We start from the raw sequence: 26,041 nt of genomic DNA, 5'->3' as shown, positions 1-26,041 counted from the left end.
TAAGGTGTTAATAACAGGGAAACTGGGTGTGGGGTATAAGAGAACTCTCTGTACTATCTTCCTAATTTTTCCCTAAATCTAAAACTGTTTTTCAAAAATAATAAAGTTTATTTATTTTAAAAAAAGAGCAAGAGTCTCATAAGCGTGCACATGGGCACACACACATACATGCATTCCAAAGACTATAGTAATTTTTTTCTCTGGAGAGGACTTTGCCCTGGCCAGTCCCTTCGGTGCCCAAAAGACTCAGAGACATTGTGAATATCTCATCACCCCTCCCCCTGCCAAAGAACCCAGGGTCCTCACCTCTACCTACTTTCTTTCTGTTTACAGAAAACATACTCTCCTCAGGCCAGATTTCATAGTGAAAATGAGAAGCAGAGACTAAATGGCTCAGGTAAGTCAGACCCGCCTAGAATTCCTAGGTGTGGCCAGAGTCCATCCCTTCAGCATGCTTCACAAAAGCACATCCCGTAGCCGCAGTTTCCCAGAATCCCACTTTGCTCGACAGTTGCTTTAGTTTCCCCCTTGCAGCAAAAGTTCTGACACTATCTGGGTTGAAATTCTGGCTCTACTACTAACTCATTATGTGATCTTGAGCATTATGTGATCTTAAGCCTCTTATAAGGCCTTATTTCCTCAACTCTAAAAGAAGCATAACCATAGCTTGATCAAAGACCTATCAAGTGGATTAAATGAGATGAACTGTAAACTGGATATAATTTCATCTTATGAAGAAAGGATATAAGATAGTAAATGCCAAATGGCTGGCATCATGCCTGGCACTCCTGAATGCTGGTTGTTGACGACAGACACGATCAGTGTGGCCAATCAGTGAGGCCCCCAAAGATCAAGTGTCACCTTGGGCCCCTGACTGGTGTCTGAGGTATGGCAGATGGGTCTTCGGGACACTGGATCGTGTCTGGGGAGCAGAGAGGTATAGGACCTCTGAGTCAGAGCAGAGGCTGGGTCTGGGCAGTGGCCATGGGCCAACCAAAGAGAGCTTGGCCAACAGTTGACCTTGGCTGATACCAACACTGGAAACAGGTGACAAAAGGGAGGTAGTACTGTGTGGCTGAGACCCCAATCCCCAGTTCAAGAGTCCCTGGCCCCTTTAGACACAGCCTCGAACAGAGACCATCCAGTACCCTGGACAGCTCCAGGAGTCTCTGGATTTCAGGGGCACAAGTTATGTGGGCTCAGAACTGGGTTGGGTCTTGGTTGTGCACACATGGGCAAGCCACCTCACCTCCCTGAGTCTCAACGCGCTCACCTGTAAACTGGAGGGAATACCCACCCTTCAGGGCTGTTGTGATGAGTGAATGAGATAACAGAGAGGCAGAGAAACAGATGGCCAAGGTCTGAAGTCAGACCAGCTGCATTCATATATCCCAGCCCCACACTGTGTGACTTCAGAGAAATAGCTTCACCCTTCTGAGCCTCAGTTTTCTCTCATCTGCAATGTTAATAGGCCCGGCTTCATATGATTCTGAAGATTAAATGAAACAGGACATGAAGTACACAATTAACATGAATTTTTGTTTTAGAAGAAACTTATCACCAGACACAGAATAGATCCTCAAAATTGCCAGCTTCTTGTATCTCCCAAAACCCCTGGGTGAGGTTGGCACCTCCTACCTTTAGACCTGATTGGCTCACTCACCTCTGATTGTTACAGACACTCCACAAAGCCAGAGAAAGCAATCTTGTGGAGTTCCACAGGCCTCCGCCCTAGCCCCCAGCGAAGACCCTGCCTCTCAGTGCCAGCACCCCATGCTACTTGGGACATATATTAAAGTACCAGCATACACCTCCACCAGCCTCTGTTATGAGCTACATTCTCTCCTCTCTCTCTCTCTCTCTCTCTCTCTCTCTCTCTCTCTCTCTCTCTGGCTCTCGCTCTCTTGTCTGTCTCTCTGTCTCTCTCTCTCTCTCAGCTGATTAACCTCACAACCCTATGAAGAAGAAAGTACTCTCGTTATCCCCATTTTACAGATGAGGAAACTGAGTCTCTGTGAGTTTAGGTAACAAAATCGTGGGGTCACACAGCTATTAAATGGTGGCAGTGGGACCTAATACCAGGTATGGCACTTCAGAACCCCACACCTGCTGGTAGCATCAACGAGGCCAGCGGCCAAAGAAAGGGGAAGAGTAGGTGGAAGACCGAGGCTGAAATCAGGACGCTGTTCTCGCCTTGGCTCTGAAACCCCGGGGCTAGGAGTCCTCACTGCAGGCGCTCACCCGCGCCCTACCTGCTACCTGGGCGCGGGTACCTGCCCTGGTTCCTGTCCCCCTCCTTCCCCTTCGCCCCCCCCCCCCAGTGGTGTCTCTCCCTCCCGCTGCCTTCCCAACAGCCGCCCCCGCCCCCCCGCGGTAACCTGAACCTCGGCGGGGTTTGGGCCTTGGGGCCGCGTCACTGTCGCGGAGGCACTTGGGCTCGGGACTACGCTCCTGCCGTGCGCTCCCGGCCCGCAGTGCTGGCTCCGCAGTAGGACGCGCGGGGCATGGCGCAGAGGCTGGGCGAGTGGGCCCGGGGGCCCTCCGATGCCACCGGGCTCTACAGGGCCGTGCTCCTCAGGTCGGGTAAGTGGGAGCAACGCCACCGTCGCCGCGGGAAGAGCGCGAGGAGGGCTCTCGGGTGCACGGCCCTCAGCCCCTGGCAGGTCCGCCGCTGGGCGCCTCTGCTTCGTGGCTCTGCTTCTTTCCTAACCTTCCGTCATTCTGTTTGCTTGTTTGTTTGTTTGTTTGTTTGTTTGTTTGTTTGTTTGTTTGTTTGAGACAAGGTCCCATTCTTTCTCCCAGGCTGGAGTGCAGTGGTACAATCAGAGCTCACTGCAGCCTCCAACTCCTGGGCTCAAGCAATCCTCCTGCCTCCGCCTCCCGAGTAGCTGGGACCACAGGTGGGCGCCACCACACCTGGCTAATTTTTTTTTTATTTTTTGTAGAGAAAAGGTTTCCCTAGTGTTGTCCAGGCTGATCTCTAACTCCTGGGCTCAAGCGCTTCTCCCGTCATTCTTTTTCATTACTTTTCTCTTTGTTCTTTCTTCTTTCCTCCTTTCTACCTTTCTTCCCTTCCTTTTCTCCTTCCCTCTTCCCGCATTCATCCTTTTGGGGATCTTTGATACACATTGCTGTCTTCCTATGTGCGAGAACACGCGCACACAGTTTCTCACTACAGAAGTCCTGCGGGGTTCCATCTCCTAGCTGATCTCTTCAACAGAGACACACAAGTGCACGAAGGTGGCTGTAGGCGCCGGAGGTTTGGGCCAGGAGAGAGGAAACTGGGCACGACCCGAGTAGCAGGCAACCGGGCGTAAAGAAGCAGGAGCCGGCGGCGCGGCTGAGGGAGGTCCGCTGTCCAGTGGGGTGTGACACAGGGTGGGGAGGGAAGGAATGGCAGAGCTACGACAGCAACCGCCTTTCTGTACGTGTCCATGCAGAGATTTGGAAGGAAAGTGGGTGGTTTTATTTGTTAAGGTTGAGGGGGTGGGTGGCAGGCGCTTTTTCTCTTCCATCTTTTTGCTTGTTTGCGGTAAACGCATGTTGCTTTCCTACTCAAAACAATAGGAGGCCTTTTTATTTAGAAAAATGAAGTTAATATAATATATGACCAGTGTCCAAATAATTTGGAGAATACAGGAATCAGGGGAGAAAGAGAGAAAGCAAAGCCTCGGTAAGCTTTTGAGGTATTTCCTTCTGGACTTTCCTTGGAGACAGACGTTTGGAAGGAGGTGAAACTCGATCTTGTACTGGGGTCCCTGCCCGGTGGGGGTCCGTGATTACGAAGCGTCAAGGGACTTGGGCTCACGGTCCAGTTATCCTCTGCCTTGGACGAGGAGCTCGCCCCACCCATGGGCCTGCCCGCCGACCCCTGGAGCCGAAAGCGTGAGGCAAACCAGCTCCGCGTCTGCAGCGGCGGTGCCTGTCCCCGTGCCCACCCAGCAGGCTCTGGAGCTGCTCGCCTCTCTCACTTAGGCCCCGTCTCCAGGAGACCCCTCCGCCCAGTTACGGGAACCACAGTTCTCCAAGTCCCAAAACAAGAACTGGCTGAGGTGGGGCAGACAGAGAGGGAGAAGCTCTTTGGGAGGCCAAGGAGGGCAGATCACTTGAGGTCAGGCATTGGAGACCAGCCTGGCCAACATGGTGAAACCCTGTCTCTACTAAAAATACAAAAATTAGCTGGGCATGATGGCTGGCGCCTATAATCTCAGCTACTCAGAAGGCTGAGGTGGGAGAATCACTTGAACCCAGGAGGCAGAGGTTGCAGTGAACCGAGATTGTGCCACTGCACTCCAGCCTGGGCAACAGAGCAAGACTCTGTCTCCAAATAATAATAAAATGTGGTGGTGTGTGCCTATAGTTCCAGCTATTTGGGTGGCTAAGGCAGGAGAATCACTTGAACCCGGTAGGCGGGGGTTGCAGTGAGCCGAGATCAGGCCACTGCCTTCTAGCCTGGTGGCAGAGTAAGACTCCATCTAAAAAAAAAAAAATCTTGAATGCTCTTAAAACGAGTTATCAGCATAATGGCTACCACTTGCAGGGGCAGGCGCTCTGCACTATGTGAAGGGCCCTCCCTACCGTATCTCCTTTGTTCCTCAAAAACTCACCTGTCCCATTTTAGGGAAGAGGTCAGAGTTGAACGTCACCTAGTTGTCCAGTAATGGAGCCAGAATTGGGGTCTGGTTTGGCGCCAGAGTCCATGCTCTTAATCCCAGCGCTGGAAGGGTCACCCCTGCAGAATAACTCGTTTGCCATGCCTGGAAGGCAGTACAGTCCTGTAGTTCAAGTCCACCTGAGGGGTATTACCTGCATCCTAGCTGGAGCTCAGGTCATGTTCCTGGAGGGAAGGAAAGCATCGCTCTGCCCTGTGGACAAAAGGGCACCTCCCCAGGTGTCTGTGGGCATCAGCAACTATACTCCTCTGCAGCCGGAGGGGAAGACGCAGCCTCCATCCCTACCTCTGCCAGGTAGGGCCACCAGATAAAATACAGGGCACTCAGTTCTATTTGAATCTCAGAGAAACAATAAACATTTTAGTGTAAGCATGTTCCAAATATTTCATGAAATATACTAAAAAGTTACTTGGTGCTCATTAGAAATGGAAATGTAACTTAGATGTGTAGCATTTATATTTGGTACATCTAGCAACTATGCTGCAGGGAATCGTGAATTTGCTTGATTCGACAGCTATGGTCTGCCCAGGTTCTCCTGTGCAGGCACGCACACACACACAGGCACACAAGCACACACACTCGCTCTCACATCCTCTCCCCATCTGTAGGTCCACTGTGCTTCTTGTCTGACTACAAGGAAATTAAAACATACTGGGGGTGGGGGCACCCCAGGGTCCTTCTGCAGCTAAGAGACCAAATTAACCATGCCTAATTGCAGCTGGGTAGAGAGCCAGCTTTTGAAACAAGACTCTAAGTTCTTCCCCACCCCCTCACACTTTCCTGTTTTCATGCTTGAAATCCCTCGACTGGGTAAATTCTTCCCGGTTGAAACTTTTAAAGGCGACTTTCATTTTTTTTATAATCTCTCCACGGATCCCATGACAGAGTCTTTCTGCCAGTACAGCTTCTTCTCCCCTCGAGTCCTTTCAGCCGAGCATGTTTGAGGGGCAGGGGAGCACAGTTTGATCCTAGGGCTGTTTTGTGGGTGGCTGCTCAGAAACCCCACTGAGGCCTTGAAAAGGGGCCTTGGAGATTTAGACTGAATACAGGGCTGAGGAAGAAGTTTTGAGTTGCCATGGAAACTTCTTGTTTGATGTTTTCGGGCCAGATAAGCTGTTCTAGGCCCCCATCGGCTTGGAGAAAGGGGGCAAAAATGAATAAAAAGTTCTTTGGGGAGGTTATTTTCCGCACACTGCTGCCCAGCCCACTATTGATGCAGGAAAATTCTCCAGCTCCCTGTCAGGACTGCCTCCCCTGGTCTTCCCTGTCCCCTTCCTTTGGGTTCCTCTGTTTCCCAAGAAATCAGAGTTAAAAAGGGACAAAGAGAAGACAGGGAGGGGTTTGCCTGGCCTCTGTGCTTCCCCTTCAATGCCCCAACTCACCAGGGGGCTGAGCAAGAATGCAGATCCCCAGGCCCCTGGCCTCCCAGAGTCCTTCCTTTTAGAAGAATTGGAAGACCTCCAGGGAAAGCCACACAGAAGGAGGCAGGAGGAAGCAACTAGGGCTTGAATTCTGCAATTACCTGGAGTAAACACCTCAAAGGCTGGTTTGTTGAGAGGCCCTCTGTTTTCTCATATTCAAATGGACATAACCAAGCCAGATATGATTCCTAACTACAGTTGGTTGGGAAAGGTTGCTCTTTCTCACATTTTTAATTCTTAGAGTCTTTTTCTGATAACAAAAGCAATATGTGCTTGGGCCTTTTTTTTTAAGCTACAAATATTACAGAAATATAGTAACAAGGGCCTTTAATTTTATGCTGTAGAACAATGGTCCTCAAACTCTTTAATATAAATGAACCCCCAGAGGAGTATGTTAAAAATCCAAATTCCATGGCAGCTCATGCCTGTGATCCTAGCATTTTGGGAGGCTGAAGCAGGAAGAACACTTGAGGCCAGGAGTTCAAGACCAGCCTAGGAAAGTAGTGAGATCTCATTTCTCCAAAAAATAAAAAATTAGCTGGGCATGGTGGCACATGTCTATAGTCTCAGCTACTGGGAAGACAGGTGGGAGGCTTGCTTGATCCCAGGAGGTCAAGGCTGCAATGAGCTGAGATGGCACCACTGTACTTAGCCTAGGTGACAGAGTAACACCCTGTCTCAAAAAAACAACAATAACAAAAAAAAAATCAAGATTTTTGGGTTCCTCCCTCAGAGGTTCTGAGGAGCTATGCAAGAGCATGTCCCAGTAATTCCATTTTTAGCACTCATTTCAAATGACATCTAGTAATAATATTTGAGATACATTGATCTAGAGTTGACCTCTGCTAACACATTAGTGTATTTGCCTCCACACTCGTTCTTTTTGTATATACCAACTTTTTTATCTTGAAAAACAAAAGAGATCCTACTACATATGGTTTCTCATTAAGTGTGTAGGAGACATGTTTTTCAGGTCGGTCCGTAGATGTGTTTATTGGCTGCATCTCATCCTGGGGTGTGGCATCGTCTCTTGCTGATGGAGTGTGGCCTGAGAAAGGGCAGTTGTTGACTTCTGATCTCATGTATAGTTGCACCTGCACATGGGCACACAGGAAGACGGTCCTGTAACAAGCTCAGCGCTATCAAGGTTTTTGGTGTCTTCAGGTTAACAATAGTTATCAAGCCTCTCAGTACTGGGACGAGAAGACAGGTAGGTCCCTGCCCTGGGGCTAGCAGTCTGATGGGTTTGTATACAAGTTGGACTGTGAGAAGAGTTTTTGTGGGAGAATTACAGTGACTCCCCACTTCCCCAGGGAAAATGATGACCAACATCCGAGGACACCTGCCCAGTTCTCGCTGGCTGTCAGGTGTGTGTTCCTCTGGAGTGTACCAGGTGACGGGCTTCTGTCTTCTCCAGGGATGAACAGGAACTGTCAGAAGCTCCCCCAGCTCCAGGATCCTTCTTACCCCCCAACTGTTAGAAAGCCCTGGGGGCTGGGTACAGTGGCTCACACCTGTAATCCCAGCACTCTTTGGAGGCCAAGGTGGGCTGATCACCTGAGGTCAAGAGTTTGAGAACAGCCTGACCAACATGCTGAAACCCTGTCTCTACTAAAAGTACAAAAATTAGCCAGGTGTGGTGGTGGGCACCTGTAATCCTAGTGGAGGTTGCAGTGAGCCAAGATTGCACCACTGCACTCCAGCCTAGGTGACAGAGCAAGACTTTAAAAAAAGTCTTTCTTAAAAAAAAAAAAAAGTAGAAGGAGGCACTGGGATTGGTTCAGCTGAGCCACCATAGATCCTAGGGAATATTCAAAATACTTCTTTGCAGAGGGGGCAATGTATGTAAAGAACCAGAGTCAGCAAAGAGTGGTTTGACAAGAATCTAGCTGTCCTCTTCTACCATCAGAGTTTGGGAAAGTTAAGGCAGAGCAGGATGGGAGGCTGAGGGGGCTACCATTAAAAATAATTCAAGAAATGCAGAATTGGGGAAGAAAAAACAAAAAGGACCACATGTTGTTTCCAGAAAATTGTGTTATACCTGAGAATTTGAGGCCCTGTAAGTTTAAGTGGTTCCAGAATGGCCAGCTTGGCCAAGGCTCCCTGGACATGCCTGTCCTGTCCTTCCTGCTCCATCCCTGACCTCTAGCTCCCTTGCTCCCAAGACGGCACCCAGCCTGCCTTTCCATCACACCAGGATCCACCCAGCCTGGGCTTCCCACTAGCTCTTCCCACCTCGCAAAGGCTCTCCCATGGGTACAGACTTCACACAATTGCCCCCTGTGATTCAGCCACCCTAAAACATCACCCCTCAGTGTCCACTCCCTTTCACCTCACCCATACTTGCGTTCACCATGGCGTTCCTCACTGCCTGTTGTCATCCTATATGTCTCCTTCTTTACTGAGTGCCCCCACCGAAGGTAGGTTCCCTGACGGCAGGGATAGTATCTGTGTCATTCACGTGGTACCCCCAGCACTTGGAACAGTGCCAGGAACACAGTAGGAACTAAGTAAATGTTTTTTAAATGAACAAATAATATAGGCCAAAGAAGACACAAAGTTACATTGTTAATGCCTCCATTCGCCTGTGACATGTGTCCTAGGCCTCATCACACTCCGCCAACCAAGAGAGTAACACTGGAGTGGAGGCCCAGTCTAACTGGTAGACCCAGCCACCTCACTGGGGTCTGGGATGATACCGAACAACAGAAAACACTTTCGGCTTTTCAAGTGAAAGCTGCTTCTGAAATTAGGAGAATGCCTCCATTATCTACAAGCACCCAGGTGGGCCAAAAAGATCTACACACATTTTTTACCTTTTTTGTTTCTTTTTTGTTTTGGGGGTGTTTTTTGAGACAGTGTCTTAACGCCCAGGCTGGAGTGCAGTGGCCCGATCTTGGCTCTCTGCAACCTCTGCCTCCCGAGTTCAAGCAATGCTCCTGCCTCAGCCTCCCAAGTAGCTGGAATTATAGGTTCACGCCACTATGCCCAGCTAATTTTTGTATTTTTAGTAGAGACAGGGTTTCACCGTGTTGGCCAGGCTGGCCTCAAACTTCTGACCTCAAATGGTCCACCCACCTCAGCCTCCCAAAGTGCTGGGATTAGAGGCGTGAGCCACCACTGCCAGCCAACTTTCATATTTTACATTCGCACGTTCATTTATTAAGCCGCTACTTATGGAACACATATTCTGCCAGGCAAAATGTGCCATGCTGGGCACTCACAATGTGCCAAGAGAGACGCAGAGTCCAGGTCTCTCTTGCAGAAAAGTCATATATGTTGAGCTTTGACTGTGTGCTTCACTAATGTCACCTCATCCGTGTCATCTCTCAACCACCCTGGTATGCTCCACATTTGACAAACAGAAACCAAGATGCAGAGACACTGAGTGGAGCCAGGGCTGACACACGAGCCTGATGAGACCCAGACACGATGCCTCCACTCTCCCACGCTGTTATGTTGGCTTCTCTGTGAAGTTCCAATGATGTTCAGGGTATCCAGAAAACGCTGTATATGGAGTTTCTGACCCATTCCTGGATAATCAAGAACTGACCCAATGCTAAGCAATTTCTCCTCCCTTTACACCCCACCCTTTCCCCCCACCAGAGCCATTTTCGCCTAAAGAATCCACATCACTGCAGCAGGAAGCTTGGCTTCCCCGCCCATGGGGAAGTACTGGAATCCACTCTTGCCCGACCCTCCCATAAGAAACAAGGGAAATTCCTTTACGTGAGCCGCCTTGCTCAGAACAAAGCTTGGCATGTTTCTTATTCCTCATCAATCTGACAAAATAGGTATTTATTTGTGCCTCTCAAGCGTGTGGCTTGGACATGATGTTCCACATCGTGGAATTGGCCGTGTACCAAGTGAAATATCCGTTACTATAGTAACAGTTCCTTTTTATTGATACCAGAATAAACAGGAATGCAAAGCCTGTCTCACTTGTTGGCACATTTCAGCTGTCTCCCGTTCCCAGGGGTTTAAGAACCGCCCTCTAGAGGCAGCCCTCCTTGCTAGTCCAGGACTTCCCAGTGGAGTAAAGAGCCCAGCCACACGCTCCTGACTTCCCTTCCCAAGGACTCAACCTGAGAAGTAAGACCATCTCTGTTCTGTTTCACCTGCTGTCGAGAGGGATGCTGTTTGGGAGGAGGTGGAAGGGAAGGAGGGCAGACCCAGTGCACTGAAGTGGGCTGTCAGAGGAGCTGAGTGCTTTGAGTTTAGGTACCTGGGCTATGTCCCTGCATCCATAAAATGATACGGGAGATACCTCCTGGCACTCTGGGTTTCAGAAAAGGGTAGGAGACAAAGAAGAGAGCCCTCAGACACAGCCTTGCATTCTTGTTGGTCTTTTTCTGCTGCAAACTCAGATGAATCTGAATTAATGCATGATATAGCCTCACCTAAGTCAATTATCACACAGTATGGGGGATTACTTCTCGGCACAACCACCAGAACACAGGTTTCAGCATCAGAGCTTGGCTCAGATTCAAGCTCTTTCATTCACTGGTTGTGTGATTTGGGGAAATCAGATGACTTCCCAAAACCTCAGTTTCCTCACCTGTAAAAACAGGGTAATGACAGTATCCACCTCCTCAGTCTGTCGTCGAATTTCATATTTCATGAGATCTGGCTGCTATGTGCTTAGCACCGTGCACAGCACACAGTGTGTGTAGGTTAACATGCGAAGGGCCTGCCTTTCTGGTGAATTTGGCTTTAGCACTTTGTAATACAAGGCAAGTCTGAGATTGAGCCAGAAATCAAGAGCTGTAGAATTGGGTGTGTCACTTCGTGAAACTGCTACTAAACTCGGGTGGCTTCAGGCTTTGAGGCAGCCCCCATGCCTGTGTCTCTGGGTGGCTTAGATCCTGAGTGGCCCTCTTAGCTCTGTTGGTGGTAAGTACCCGCTGGAATTTTCTCTGCAGAGGCATCTGCCCCGTGAAGTGGCTGGCATCATGCCACTAATGAGCCAGCAGGGATTCTAGGTCTGTGGGGGCTTGTTCCAGATCAACTGAACAACACTGTCTGCTAACCTTGCTAAGGACCCTCCATGTCTAGTCCTGGACTATGCTATTTAATTGGTTCAAAATCCTAAATGCCCACCCAACATTCTCCTCCCAAGGTAGGAAATTACAGCAGACTCAAGGGAAAATGTTCAGGAAGTCAGTCTTGAGTCATTGCATCCAGATGGACAGGCAGCTCTGCTGGGGGCTTCCGGGAACTGACCAGAGGCTGCTGGGAGATCTGGAGGTGGCTCCCAGATACGCTGTTGTTTGACTGCTGGCCAGTGAAATACAAATAGGCACTTTCCCCATGAAGAGGAAAAAAGCCAGAAGGATCAGGAAATCTAGTGACCATGCTTGTCACTTTTACTGAATGCCTCTTTTTTCTTTGCCAGTCATTATTTTGAAAGCCTCTCTTCTTTTCTGCCCTGCCATCCCATTACATGCTGAACCAAGAGGGTTCTGAATGTGTTCTGAACCCAGCAGCTTGAACAGTAATGAGGAAGGAGGAAGTGGGGGCAGAATACAGAAGGCCACCAGCTGGTACTCTCCTAAACAGAGACCAGCCTGAGGCCAGATAGATCTGTGGATTCTAGCTTAAGCCCAAAGCTGCTAGGGCCAGGTCGGGGCTCCCCAGTGACAGTTTGCATTTCACATAGGCTAGGAGTCCTCAAGTTAGAAGGCCTCCATGTTCTCATCTATAAAATGGGCTCACACAGCCTCTTCATTGTGGTTTCTTGACTATCCAGAGAGAGAAAAGGACATAACCCTGCTTTGTCAACTAAAAGACATTTTGCACCTTGAAGACAGTAGAGCGGCAGAAAGAGCACTGAACTTGGAATCCAAAGGTCCTGGCTTTGCTGCTTACTCTCTGTGTACCTTGAGACAAGTAGCTTGGCCTCTCTGAGCCTTCGTTTTCTCATCTACAAAATGGGGTACCACTGGCTGCCTCTGAGGGTGATTTTGAGATCCAGATCAAAGCTGGAGTGGTGGCCACGGGTTTCTTCAGGACAGAAGTACCATGGTTTTTCTTCAGTGGGCATCACTCTGCCAGGCGCTGGCCTAAGCCATCGTGCACATTATATCACTTCATCTTCCAAACTGCCCATGAATAGACTGTTATTCTTGCTGTATAGAGGCTCAGAGGGGTTAAGCTACTTGGCCAAGGTAACACAGCTTGGAAAGATTGCCATCATGAATCAAACCCAGTCTGTCTCCACTAAACCATCTGCTTTAACCATTGCTTTACTGGCTCCTGTGTCATTTGTTACAACTGATGCTATCGAAAACAGAAACAGAACTACCAGGAGAGGGGAGAGGCAAGTGGAAGGGACATTAAGGCCTTAGACAGCCTGGGGTCCCACGGCTGTTGTCAAGATGAACAGGGCCCCAAGACTCCGTCAGTGCAGCTCCCATTCTGTCTCTCCTTACTCTCTCCTGTGGATGGGGGCACCAGTGTTTGGTTTTGAAGCTGCCACCCTGCATTAGCCATGCATGCCCCAGTGGCCTGGCGAGCTCACCCTGGGAGCAGCAGTGATCCCAGCTGAGCCTTGCTGGGTATGGAGCCAACGTCCTGTGGAGCCTCTGGCAAGGAGCTGTGGGGCCTCTTGGGTCACAGAGGAACCAGGGAGGAACCAAGCAAGGGGCTCCCAATCTCTCCTCAGACTTCTTATCATCCCCACCTCAGGAAAAACAATGGCAGGCTCATAGTCTGCATATTAAGTGAGAATTATTTGCCTGTCCTATAGTCATGCAAGACACTCAATTTAGCTCTCACCTGCTGGTGGCCTCCACCCCATGCCCAGCACTTGAGCTCATCTAATCTTCACAGCATCACAGTTCCACAGAGGAGCATCCCAGAGGTTAAAGACCTGCCCAAGGTCACACAGCCACTAAGAACTATGACCTTAATCAGATCTGCTCACAATAACCAGGCCAGCTACAGTCAGCTGAGATCACTCAAGGCCGAGGCAAAGAAGTTTGTGTTTTGGGTTTTTTTTAACTCCATGGTTTACAAAATTGGCTGACTCTAGGAATCACCTAGGGAGCTTTAAAAAATCCCCAAGGCCAAGCAGTGTCCCAAAGCCAATTAAATCAGAATCCCTGTGGTGGGACTCAGGACTTGGAATTTTTGAAACTTCCTATGGTGATGCTAATATTCAGCCAAGTTGAGATCCACCGATTTAACCAGTGCGGTTTCTGAGGGTGAAAAGGCTCCCTCTAGGACTAGGAATGGGATTTGTTAATAGTGATTGTTAATAGCAGCTGACAGGGTGGTCACACTGCCATTCCAGGGACATCATTCCCAATTTAATCTATGAGAGTTGAGGACTTGGTGTTGTGATGTGCACAACCAGCCTGCTGTATGTGGCAGCTCCAGTAGCCAGCGCCAAGCACTCAGCTCTGTACTAGGCATTGGCCAAGCACCTTGCAAGTATCACCTCGTTTATGATGCCACAACTTCATAGAGGAAGATTCTACAGTAATGCCCATTTTGCAGAGGAGGAAACACCAGCTCAAAAGCAGCTGTCCCATCTCAACTCTGCTGTTCACTGGGAAACCGCCATAGAGAATAAGTGGGCATGGTGTGTCTCAGGGCTGTGGGATTTGGTCTAAAGGCTGTAGTTTCCAGGCTCCAGCTCCAGAGGGTAGGGAGGCAGGGACAGAGCTGACATTCAAATCCAGGTCTGAATGGCTCCAGCCTCCTTATCCGTCTGCCTCCTCCTGCATTTCTTTAATAGCCATGAAGAATACGAACAAGCCACTTACCTTTCTCCTTCCTGATTGGCCTGCTCCCCCATTCCCTGCCAGCTCTTTTCCTGGGTATTCACTTTTTCTTTCCAGAGAGGATCTGTCTCATGCCCACTTTCCCTCTTAGCCCTCCATGGCCACTCCCCTGATGGAGCCCAGAGTCTTGGATCTCTTGGGATGCCCAGCAGCCTTGGGAACAACCCCAGTCCTCTGCCTTAGGAGGCCCAGCTGACCGCCCTAAAAAACCGAAGTCACACCTGCCCTTTGTTGAGTAATCTCTTTTATAACAGAACCTGTGTGGAATTCTTCTCCCAGAGGCCTCAGTTGAATAAACTAACAGGAATGCTGGCTCAGCTTTCTAAGTCTTGGGGGGCCCCAGAAGCCCTCCCCACCCACCCCCATAGGTGTATACATGGATCTCACAGGGGTTGTTTGCTGGAGCTCAGCACCCCGAGTGGCAAAGGCAATGGTTTTTCTCCTGAAGCTCTGAGCTAAGGCACCAGCCACATCCTTCAGGGTTTGTGCCTCACCCACCACACCAGCCTGGCCTCAGGGAAACACTATCATCCACAGCTCACCGCTAATTTAATTAATTTTTTTACAAAGGCCTAGAGCAAACCATTGAGCCAGAGCTGGCATAAGATGGGACTTGGGGTGCAGAACTGGCTTCATAATTTACAGGGACCAGTGCAAGATAAAAAAGGAGGGTCACTTGTTCAAATTGCATTTGGAATTTCAAGACAGTGACAAGTCATACCAAACAGGTCCCCTCTTTCAAGGATGACCCTATACGACTGAGCCCCACTGCCTGGCCCTGGGGCAGCCAACCCACTGGATGGCTAGCAACGGAGGTATGGGGTGAAGGGCTCAGCCAGGCCAATCAGAGATTTTTTCCCTGGAATTTAACAGGAGAGAGAGACAGAGACCACCCACTGGAAGTGAAGGAAACCGAAGTCATAAAACATCCCAAGGCCTCTGACAGTTTCCTCACACAGCAGCCAGAATGACCTTTTTAAAAGTGAATCAGGCTCGCCTTTCCCCAACTTGAACCCACCCGTCCACCCTCACTCCAGACGCCTCCCTGTCACTCAGCTCACAGCACTCCAGCACACTGTGTCTTTTTGTTCCCCGAACAGACCCAGCTTGTTCAAGGTACATGAGTCACACATGCTATTCCCTAGGCTCCAAATGGCCTCCCTCCTCATCTTAACTGTCAGATTGTCACGTCACCTCCTCAGAGAGGCCCTCCCCGCATCTGGATGACAGCGGGTCCCTCCTTAGTCACTATGGGAGCCTGGAGCCGTTTGTGGTCTTCTGTTTTCACTGGCTTGCGAGTGTGCTGACTGTCGGCCTCCCTAGCAGAGTGTGGGTTCTGTGAGCACCAGGACCTCGCTAGTTCAGTTCTTCTCTGTGTGTCCAGTGTCTGCCACAGTGCCAGGAAAATCACAGGAATGCGAACTCTTGTGGATTTTTTATTAAGTTATGCACTTTCTCAGTGGTCATTCCCATTACACAGGACCTCTTGATGTTGTGTACTTAATTTGTATCTGGCCACAATTGTCGAACACACTCAATTCCAAATGCTTTTCTGTTCATCCTTTTGGGAATTCTTGGTATATCGCTATTTCCATGCAAATATTAACGCTGCCTTCTACTTTTCTAAAGTTATCCAACTTATTCTATTTCCTGTCTTATCGCTTTGGCAAGAGACAGTGAGTTCTTTTAAGGATGGTGTGGCTGATGAAAAGTGAGCAGCTCTGGAAGATTTAGGGGGCACAGAGGGACTAAGAGCAGGTGAATAGCCAGGGAGCCAAAGTAGTTATTAAAGTGCGGCATGAGCTGAATAGGAGAGCTGAGGTCACAGGAAGGAAAAAGCGTAGCTGAGAATTACTCAGTCGAAGGATGGGCAACACTTGACAGCAGGAATAGGCAGCAAAAGAGGGAAGATCCCAAAGCTCCAATCTGAATCCAGGCATCCTAATGCACTGGCACCCAGACAGCTTGATCCCACGGACAAGAAAATATCAAGTGCTCATTTTAAAGTAACTCCAAATACTGTTATGATCACTTTTTTAAGGACCAAAAAATTAGGAAGGATATAACCTGAAAGCAAACAGCCGTATGAAAAAGATGAGAAAAAGTTAATTAGAATTCTCATTTTAGAAATGGTCCTGAGAACGTGAATTAACATGTCTGTGCTCTGACACCTCATCTGGCTACATCCAAAATACCTTCTAATAATCACCTCTTTCTCCAGGTTACATACGTGGTCTTACTTGCTCCTTCTGACTGCAGCCTGCCAGGGGTCATCATAGAAAAGCCAAACACGGGTCTGGTGGCCACTGTTGCAAAGTACAATCTCCCGTTTGATGTCTACATTCCCAACCTGTCACCTTGCAAAGTGCACCCCGCCAAACCCCTCCTTTGTGTTTCCCGACCCCAACAAGCTGTTTGCCGCTTCCACGTTTTCACACATCCCGTTCATCCACAAAACTGCGTTTGGGCAGGGAATGGTTCTCACCCCCTTCCTAGTGTGGGGACGGAAATGAGTCTGTCCACAGGCAACATGGTGGCCCTCAAGAGGGGGCTGACGCCTGGTGTTCCAAGTGGGGACACACGTTCCCAGTGGTCACATGAAAACCACATGCCACAGGGCACTGGTTCCCCAAGACCAAAGAACACTTCGAAAGTTGTATTGAAGAAAACTGTGTGAAAGTTGTGTGAAGAAAATTACCAACAAATGTGTATTGATCACCTACTGCACTCCAGACCAGACACTGCCAACTGTCAGGAACTGGCATATGATAGGAGCTCGAGCTCTGCAAAGTCAGACTCATGAAGAGGGCAGAGCTAATGTCTACATTTTCACTAAAACCACTATAAGCAGCTCATGGCCAGGCAGCGTCTATACCCTTGAGGCCTTTTTTTTTAATCAGTCTCTTTCTCTCTCTGTGTCTGTCTGTCTCTCTCTGTACTTGCACTTGGGAATTTCAAGGATAAGGAGCCAGTTTGCAGAAGAGGGAGCCCTTGTGCCTAAATTTTAAGTAGATGGACAGAGTTGAAACTGCTGTGGTAGAAGTGGGGCCATTGAGTGGCCAGACGTTTGACAACTATGCCTTTGCTATTAGGAACAGCAGTCTCTGAATTTCATCCTCTCCTCTTTGATGTGAAGAAAATGAAAAGCTGAACAGTTCCGCAAGAGAATTTGGAACTGTGCTAGAGAGTTAGACAATAAAGGGTAATACTTTCTTTTTATCACTGCATTCATCCAAATTGTTTTTAACAAGTACATATAAGTCTTTTTAAATATATTTTTCCTTTTCTGTTAAAGCTCATTGAAAAACAGAAACTCAAACATAATTCCATGTATAGTGGGGGAAAACCGTGGTTTGCAAAGTCAGGCCAAAAGTTTGTGTGTGTCAGCCCGTACCTTGAGGCCCATTATCACTTGACATCCACACTCCAGACACATCGCAAACAGCATCTCCGGTTCTGACAGCCCGGGGCATGCATTCCGTCATGGTTTTCGTTTTTATAAGTGAAAAAACTAAGGCTCAGAAATTCAGGTAGCTTGCCCAGGTATACGCAGTAGCAGGTGGCCAAGGTCCATCTGACATGAAAACCTTGCCCTTCAACTGTGCCCCAGGGGGCAGGGTGGGATGAGAGGCTCAGCTCTGAGCAACTCCTCTATCCATCTCTACAGCCTCCATGTACTCGGAGATTCAGAGGGAGCGGGCAGACATCGGGGGACTGATGGCCCGGCCGGAATACAGAGAGTGGAATCCAGAGCTCATCAAGCCCAAGAAGCTGCTGAACCCCGTGAAGGCCTCTCGGAGTCACCAGGAGCTGCACCGGGAGCTGCTCATGAACCACAGAAGGTGGGGATGAGGCCCTGTGGCCCTGGCACGGCAAGCACCGGGTCCTGTGGGACTTGGGGAGGTGCCCCTGGAGGAAAGCAGGGCTGGATCTCATCCTGGGGCTTCTGGAGACTGAGGAGGGCTGAATGTGCCCCACATGATCACCAGCAAAACCTGAAATGGCCCCATCCCCAGCAGGCCCCTGGGAACCAGAGGGACCCAAAAAGCCCTGTTCTTTCGCCCAGCCACCCGTTTTACACCCAAACTCCAGATACATTTATTGAGTACATACTATGTGTTGGGCGCTGAGTCCAGACCTGGGGGTGCAAGAATGAATGGGACCCAGTTCCTGTCCTAACAGACAGGGACAGGTACACAGCCAGGCAGTAGGATGGGTGCATTGGCCTGAGGCCCCAGAGGAGGAACCCGAGGGGTCTAAAATGACTTCACAGGAGCGGTGCTGCTTCAACTATGACCTGAAGGGGGATTGGAGTCAGCCAGGCCACGAGGTGGGTGTTGGGTGGCAGAGGGAACTGCATATGCAAATAAGTAGGAAACAGGAATTGCTCACTGTGCCTCGGGCATTGATTGTGCGGTGCCGGCCAGGGCAGAGGATGGACTGAGGAAGGGTCTACAGCAGGGGCACAGGTCTGATCGAGCTTCAGAAGGGCCCTCCTGGTGAGGTGTGGGGATGGGGGAGCTCACAATACCGAAGGGGGCCGAGGCCCAGGCTAGTGGCTGGCTCTTCCGTGGCAGGCCGTGGTGAGCATTGACAGAGACAGGCCAGAGGGGCACCTGGGAGGTGGCAGGGCTGGGGTGGGGCAATTGATGGGACGTGAATTGGAGGAGAGGAAGGCTGAGACCCCTACCTCCGGAGGACCGGGTAAAATACTCCTGCTCACCAGTAACAGCGTGAACGCAGCAGTGCTTTCAGAGCTCCCTCTGCTGGCCGTCTCTGGTATTAGAACCAGTTGTGATTGCGCTCTTGTTTTCCGCTATGACCGACAACCTCTCAGTTACTTTGTACACTGAGTGGCTTTTGGTTTTGTTTTCAATTAGTATTATAATATAAGCATTTTCTCTGAAGAGCTTTTAGGTTCATCCCTTTAATACCAAAAAACACCGCCACAATCAAAAATAGAAGCTTAAAGATAAACTAGAGAAAATATTTGCAATATAAATAAATTTTATTTTTAAAACTCGTATATACAAAAAAAAATGAATATATTCAGATCTCTTACAATCCACAAAGAAAGATGAATCAAAAGCAATACAGTACAGCCAGACGTGGTGGCTCACACCTGTAATCCCAACACTTTGGGAGGCCAAGGCAGGAGGATCACTTGATCCCGGGAGGTCGAGGCTGCAGTGAGCTATGACTGTGCCACTGCACTCCAGCCTGGGCAAGACAGCGAGTGCTTGTCTGTCAAAATAATAATAATAATACAGTTAATTCACAAAAGAAGAAATGCAAATGGCTGGTAAATGTATCAAATGTTGTCCCATGTGACTAATAAAGAAACATGAAAACCAGATATTATATCATGACTACCAGATTCTTGAATATAAAAAGATTGGCTGGTGACAGAGGGGAGAAACAGATCTCCTGTACACTGTTCACAGGAAGATACACTGGACAACATTTCTCAGGCACAGGTAGATCTATGTACCTAGAATTTTTTAAAGGAGCCTGGCCCAGCAATTCTACCTTTAGAAACGTAACCTGAGAAAATAACCAGAAATAATATAAAACCTGGTCTCTGCAGTCAGACAGGCCAGGGTTCAAATCCTCATTTGGCCCATCTGTAGCTGTGACTTGGACTAGTATCCTCATCCCTAGAGGCCTCAGGTTTTGTCTCTGTAAAATGGGACAGTAATGGGTCCACCTCCAAGGCTACTGGGAGGATTGCACAAGGTAATAGTGGAGGGTGGTGTCACAGCAGGATGAAGCCCTGAGGCTGGGGAGGCAGGAAGGTGATGGTCTCCTGACGGCTCCTCCCTCCCCACCCCAGGGGCCTCGGCCTGGACAGCAAGCCGGAGCTACAGCGAGTCCTGGAGCACCGACGGCGGAACCAGCTCCTCAAGAAGAAGAAGGAGGAGCTGGAGGCCAAGCGACTGCAGTGCCCCCTTGAGCAGGAGCTGCTGAGACGGCAGCAGAGGCTGAACCAGGTGGGTCACAGGCAACCAGCGGGGGACCACGAATCCTCCAGGGTGATCCCCTGGCCCAGGAGGAGCTCTGCTGTGGCCACAGCCAGTGAGAGGGAAGAGGGTCAGCAGAGAACTGGACTATGAGTCCACCGCTGGCCTGAGCCCTCCCTCTGCCATTTGCTTTGATGGGTCCTTAGGGCAAGTGGCTTCCCCTCTCTGAACCTCAGCTTCCTCACTGGCCCAGTGTCCTGCATGCTGATTCTGATTTCATTCTTGTAACTGTCTGACGAGCCAGGTGTCATTCCCGCTTTAGAGATGGGGAACCTGAGGCCCAGAGGAGGTGAGCAATTAGAACCAGACTTCACAAGGAGAACACAGTCTCATGCTCTGTGCCCCAGGTACCAAGCTGGCAGCAAAGTCCATCCCCAGGCTGGTTCTGTTCCCCCACTGTGTGGGCCCTCAGTCCCAACTCCATGGGTTTTCAGAGTAGGAATCCCCATAGCCCCACTCACCTCACTCCTCTGCTTCTCCCTCCTTCAGCTGGAAAAACCACCGGAGAAGGAAGAAGATCACGCCCCTGAGTTTATTAAAGTCAGGGAAAACCTGCGGAGAATTGCCACACTGACCAGTGAAGAGAGAGCGCTGTAGGGACGGCTGCTGGGGCTCGGACCACCGTGCACCCCGGCCTAGACACCCTCCTCCAGCCCTTCTGCACCTGGCAGCCCTGGGCCCCAGGCCTTGGGACATCTGTGATGTTCCCACCTGCTTCTGTAGAAATGTGTCGCCCCAGAAGACCTGGCTCTCCCTGGGAGGCTGGGGGCCCTAAGTTACCAGGCTTTTTCTTCCAAGCACCCAAACCCTCCTGCTCCAAGAGGGAAACCTGCATGGGAGGTTTTTCTGGCAGAATTGAGGAGGAAGAGGCAGCCCTCTGGCTTGACAAGCCTTCTCTTCTGCCCAGGCCTTCCCACCAGGAATCTCCGAGGCTCCCCGGGGCCCCGCTTCTCCGCGCACCCCAGCTCCTAGGTCTCAGAGAACTCCCCCACCTGTAGTTTTACCTGCAGCCAGCAGAGCTTAGCTTCAAGGGCACCTGCCTCCAAAACCACTGAGGGGAGGAAGGGCAGGGCAGACGACAGGTTGCAGGCATCCCAGCCACATGGGAAGGGGCTAACACAGACAGCTGTTTAGGGTCTCCTCTCACCTTTGTGTTTATCATCCCCTCCGCACAGCGCCCAGTCCAGGCCTTCTAACCACACCTAGCCAGGGTGGCCGCCTTCCTACACCTAGAAGTCTGCTTCACAAACTTGATAGGGCACAAAAATCACTGGGGGATCTTGTTAAAATACAGCTTCTAATTCAGTAGGTCTGGGGTGGGGGCTGAGATCCTGCATTTCTAACAAGCTCCCCAGGTGAGGTGGAGGCTGCTGGTGTGAGGACCCTGCTGTGAGCTGCAGGGTCAGAGTGCCCAGGGCTGGTGTATATTAGAAATATAAGCCAGGCACGGTGGCTCACGCCTGTAATCCCAGCACTTTGGGAGGCTGAGGTGGGCGGATCACCTGAGGTCAGGAGTTTGAGATCAGCCTGGCCAAGATGGTGAAACCTTGTCTCTAATAAAAACGCAAAAAGTAGCCGGGTGTGGTGGTGGGTGCCTGTAATCCCAGCTCCTCTGGAGGCTGAGGCAGGAGAATTGCTTGAACCTGGGAGATGGAGGTTGCCGTGAGTCGAGACTGTGCCACTGTACTCCAGCCTGAGCAACAGAGTGAGACTCCATCTCAAAAACAGAAATAATATAAATAAATAAACATCACCCCTGATGCCATCACTGCCCCACACCTCCCATGGACTGATGCCCCAGGAATTCCCACCTCTCAAACACACCTGGCCCCACCTCACCTCTGTAACCCAGGGATTCTTCATTATCCACCCCACCCAGACTCCCACCGCCAGGGATTCCCCATGAAGACTTTGGCCTAGCAAATTGCGTTGGTTATGTAAGTGTTGTTTTAATCAGAGATGCACGTGATTGCCAATCTGCATTTCTTACCAGTGTGACCACACTGTTAGGATGCAATTCTAGCCAAAAAAGAAAAAGATTTTTTTTTAACTTTTTCCTGCAGTCTTATGGAAAGCAAATATACAATAATTTCCAATAGGCTTCTGGACTAGAAACAGTGGTTTAAAGACCCCACTGCTACCTTTATGGACTGGCCCCTTTGAGTCTCCCAACCCCTACCTGGGCCAACTCCAATGAAATCATCCATTTTTCTTCAGAAGGCCTTTCCTGTGTGAGACCCATGTATTTCAACCTTTTGTGTTATCCCATTTTTAAAGATTTAGGGCATGTTCCAGGCCTGTTTCTTTTCCCCTGAAATCCCTGCCTCTGGCTTCATAAACCCATCATCTGAGGTGACAGAGCAGTGCTGGAATCGCATCTCCTTTCACGCCCCAAAAACTGCCACAAAGAGCAGCCACTGGCATGTGCTTTGATTCCTGGGGGCAAACATGGGACTGGCTGGAGGAAAGGGATTGTCCTGGTCTTACTCAGAGCTGGTGATTTGAAGGTGACCGAAGTCATGCTTTTCCTGTGTGTGCTGCCAGCACAGGGCTGTACATGCAGATCCCGCCTGTGTGCATGTGTACATGTCAAGCTCCGAGAGGCTCCTGAACGTGACTGGTGTGCTGAGAATGTGGTTACGCTGTTTAATGCCTGCCAGGTGAGGCTTACGCTGAAGATGCACAATCCCTAAAATAAAGATCGCCACTTCCCCAAAGAAGCGGCCCTCGGGTCCGTGTGTTGTTCACACATGTGAAGAGAAGCAAGACAGAGGGTCCCAGATGGACGAGGGCTCTCCAAGGGAGTGCCGGGCGCTTCACCCAGTGGTCCCCAGAAGTGCTCCTTGGAGGCAACAAATCATTCCATGAAGCCCCAGAAGTAGATGGGACCTCAAGCGTCACACCCTCCAGGGCAGCCATGCAGACACCCTTGATTCCCAACTGCATCTCTCCAGCCACTCCAACTGTGGAGGCTGTAAATCCAGATTCTCACTGTTCCAGTCTCCTTTGCAGCTTAGGATGACTATGTGATCAGCTATGGCCAATGAAATGGAAGAGGAAGTCTACAGGGTCTTCTGGGAAAGCTTATGCTTTTCCGATCAAAGACATAGGCATGGCTAACACCTCCCTGGCCCTCTTCTTACTGCCTTGATTGAGGGTGTGATGCCTGGAGCCACAGCAGCCACCTTGCTACCATGAGAAAAAAGGCCAAGAGAATCACAGAGCCATTGACCCTATCACTATTTCACCAAGCTAATGCCAGCAGCCATCCTTCTCCTCTTGTAAATAAAATAAATCCCTCTTTGTTTAAAGCACTGTTGGTCAGTCTCTGTTACTTGCAACCAAAATTATCCCTAACTGACACGGAAGGCCAGTCCCTGCCTGTCCAAAATTACCTGCAGGCTGGGCTAAAACTCCAGATTCGACTTTCCCATCAGAAGCCTATTGGATCGGGATCCCCAACTGCAGTGCCTGGGATCTGTTTTTCCCCACCTTCCCCAGAGAGCCTGCCTGGCATGAGTCTGAAAACTGGTACTCGAACATCACTAATGCACACATCATTCAACAAATATTTGTCGAGTGCCTGCGCTGTACCAGGAAGCATGCCACGGGCTGGGGCACAGTGGAGAACAAAGATGCAGTGCCTACCCCTCATCCTGATGACTGCAGTGCCCTCTCCCAACTGGTCTCCCCTCCTGGCCTTGTCCCTACAGCCTGTTCTCAACAGAGGAGCCAAAATCATCCTGTTCCGGACTAAGGCAGAACTTGACTCTGCACGGAGCCCGCCCTGGCTCCCAGTGGAGTCTCCTGTATTCCAGGTGAACCTGCGAGTCCAGCTCCCTCTTAGCCTCTGACCTCCTTCCTGCGCTCTCCCCCTCGCTCACACAGCCCCAATCAGCCAGGCCTCCTACCCTCTCCAGGCACGCCCCATCTGCATGCCTTCCCACCTGCTCTTCCACAGCCAGGAGTATCCTTCCCTCCGAGAACCGCCCAGCCCCCCCACTTTCTTCAGGCCTTTCATGACGCTCCTTCTAAGTGAGGTTCCTTTTAGCCACCCCATCTAAAATCTCAACTTCTACAGCCTTCCTCTGCCTGCCTTGCCTTCTTTTTCCTCCTTACCATCTATCACCATTGAACATATCCTGTATTTTACTAATTTGTCTCATGTGTCCCTCCTAATGATAATGTCAGCTCCATGAGGGCAGGGATTCTTGTCTCTGTCGTTTACTGCGGAATCCCTAGTGCACAGGGCCCAGAGAAGGTGCTCACAAAGTGTTTGTTGAATGAATGAATGAGAAGCCCCTTCTCCTTCTGCAATACACCTAGCCTCTTCCCAGGCCCAACCCATAACAATCAGAAAAGGCCCCACCTGCCTCCTTCCTCCACAGTCTCCACCCTGACCTACAGATGTTTATTTGGTCGGAAGCCCTCCTCTACCCTCTTGGCATTCATCAATACACCTGGGCCTGAGGACTCACATCAGAGCTGCGTGGCTCCTGCACACCACAGGGGTGTCTAGAGAGTCAGCTCTTCCTTGAAGGCTGATGATGAGGCCGTCACCCAAGCCTGGAGACCGTGGAGAAGCAAAAGGCTGCTGCAGTAGCTTCGACTTCAAACCTTTCCCTAAACTGGGAGCCGAGACAACAACCCTGTTCTTGCTGGCGCCATGCTCTCTCACACGCACCAGACCATGGGGCCTGGTTTGGGTTTGCAGAATGCCCCTGTCAATGGCAAACCAGCACTAAACACAAAACCCGGGATAGAGGGCTGATCTTAGGACATGAAGGGACCCTCCATCCCTGATCCTGTAGCCCATGTGTCACTGGAGTCCTCAGAGTGCAGGTGCTTTGGCAGGCAGCCTCACCACACCTGAGGCTACACTGACTCCAAACCCTTAGAGGGAGGGACTCTGTCTGATTCTACTCACCTTTTTCCAGGGCCCTGAAAATAGTTAGATGCCCCAAAAAGCTGTGAATGGATGTGAGTAATGATCACTGCATTTATAGAGGGCCAGCAATGTCAGTGCCCAGGACAACCAGGTGTCTTCCTCCCCGCTCTGCAGATGAAGACACCTGGGCTCAGGTAAGTGAAGGGCCTTGCTGGAAAACATAAGGCAATGCCCCGGGAGAGATTCGATTTGCACCCAGAGTGACCTGCCTGCAGAGTCTTTATTCTCTCCACTGCAGCCAGGCCTTGCTCCTGGAAAGTGCTCCTGGGAGACCCCTACACCAGCCTGACCACGCACCATGGGATCCAGGAACCTACTTTATCTTCCATTTTTCTGTCTGAACTTGAAATATTTAGCTTCTACCTATAAAACCAGACCTAGGTCAATGCAGACCTACCCGCGTTCTGGGATGAGGAATGTCCACTTGCGTCTATGACCACATCTCCAGGTGCCCCAGATGCCTCCACCCACACATTCAGCCAGTCTCTGGGGCCAAGAATAGGTCAGGATTGGCCAGACGTGATGGCTCACACCTGTAATCCCAGTATTTTGGGAGGCCAAGGTGGGCGGATCATTGAGGCCAGGAGTTCAAGACCAGCCCAGCCAACATGGAGAAACCCCGTCTTTACTAAAAATACAAAAATTAGTTGGGCATGGTGGCACATGCCTATAGTCCCAGCTACTTGGTGGCTGAGACAGGACAATTACTTGACCCTGGGAGGTAGAGTTTGCAGAAATCACACTACTGCACTCCAGCCTGTGACAGAGTGAGACTCCTTCTCAAAAAGAAACAAGAGCTCAGGCTCTACCACTGTGGTGGGATTCCTTGCATTCCTTGCAGGCCTGGACCTATCGCTGAGAAATAACTTAACAACGCGATTGTTCAGTGCCCCAAAGATCCACCAACCAGCAACCGCCTCACCCCTGCTGGTTTCTGGCCTGACAGTGCCCCCTCGGGCTGGACTTCACAAGAACGGAACGAATTGCCTTAATCTTCTCCTGCCTGTATGTCCTGATCAGCTCAGGCTGCCCTAACAGAATCCCGTACACTAGGTGACTTAAACAACAGAAACCTATCTTCTTTTTTTTTTTTAAAGTGAAATCTCGCTCTATTGCCCAGGCTGGAGTGCAGTAGCAAGATCTCAGCTCACTACAACCTCCGCTTCCCAGGTTCAAGTGATTCTCCTGCCTC

At 50.2% G+C, this 26,041-nt stretch overlaps 1 protein-coding gene across 4 annotated transcripts in view; it reads left to right on the top strand.

Annotated features, from left to right (window-relative positions):
* The window catches only part of FAM107A (family with sequence similarity 107 member A), a 55,943-nt gene extending 32,731 nt beyond the window's left edge, over positions 1-23,212 (top strand). Inside the window, exons 2-5 of one of the 4 annotated variants that reach the window (XM_008981916.5) lie at positions 334-397; positions 17,549-17,723; positions 19,715-19,871; positions 20,391-23,212. In XM_008981916.5, coding sequence (XP_008980164.1) covers positions 334-397; positions 17,549-17,723; positions 19,715-19,871; positions 20,391-20,498 — 504 coding nt within the window. In that variant the 3' untranslated portion in view covers positions 20,499-23,212. Of the gene's footprint in view, positions 1-333; positions 398-2,473; positions 2,584-10,106; positions 10,187-17,548; positions 17,724-19,714; positions 19,872-20,390 lie in introns of those variants that run through there. The other 3 variants (XM_035275954.3, XM_008981917.5, XM_078351341.1) reach the window with 3 other exon arrangements.
* Positions 23,213-26,041: the final 2,829 nt, after the last annotated feature.

This window comes from Callithrix jacchus, chromosome 15 (genome assembly GCF_049354715.1).
Source record: "Callithrix jacchus isolate 240 chromosome 15, calJac240_pri, whole genome shotgun sequence".
In the NCBI taxonomy this organism is placed as follows: Eukaryota; Metazoa; Chordata; class Mammalia; order Primates; family Cebidae; genus Callithrix; species Callithrix jacchus.
Note: the sequence above shows the minus strand (reverse complement) of the source record. Positions and strands in the feature narration are given on the sequence as shown.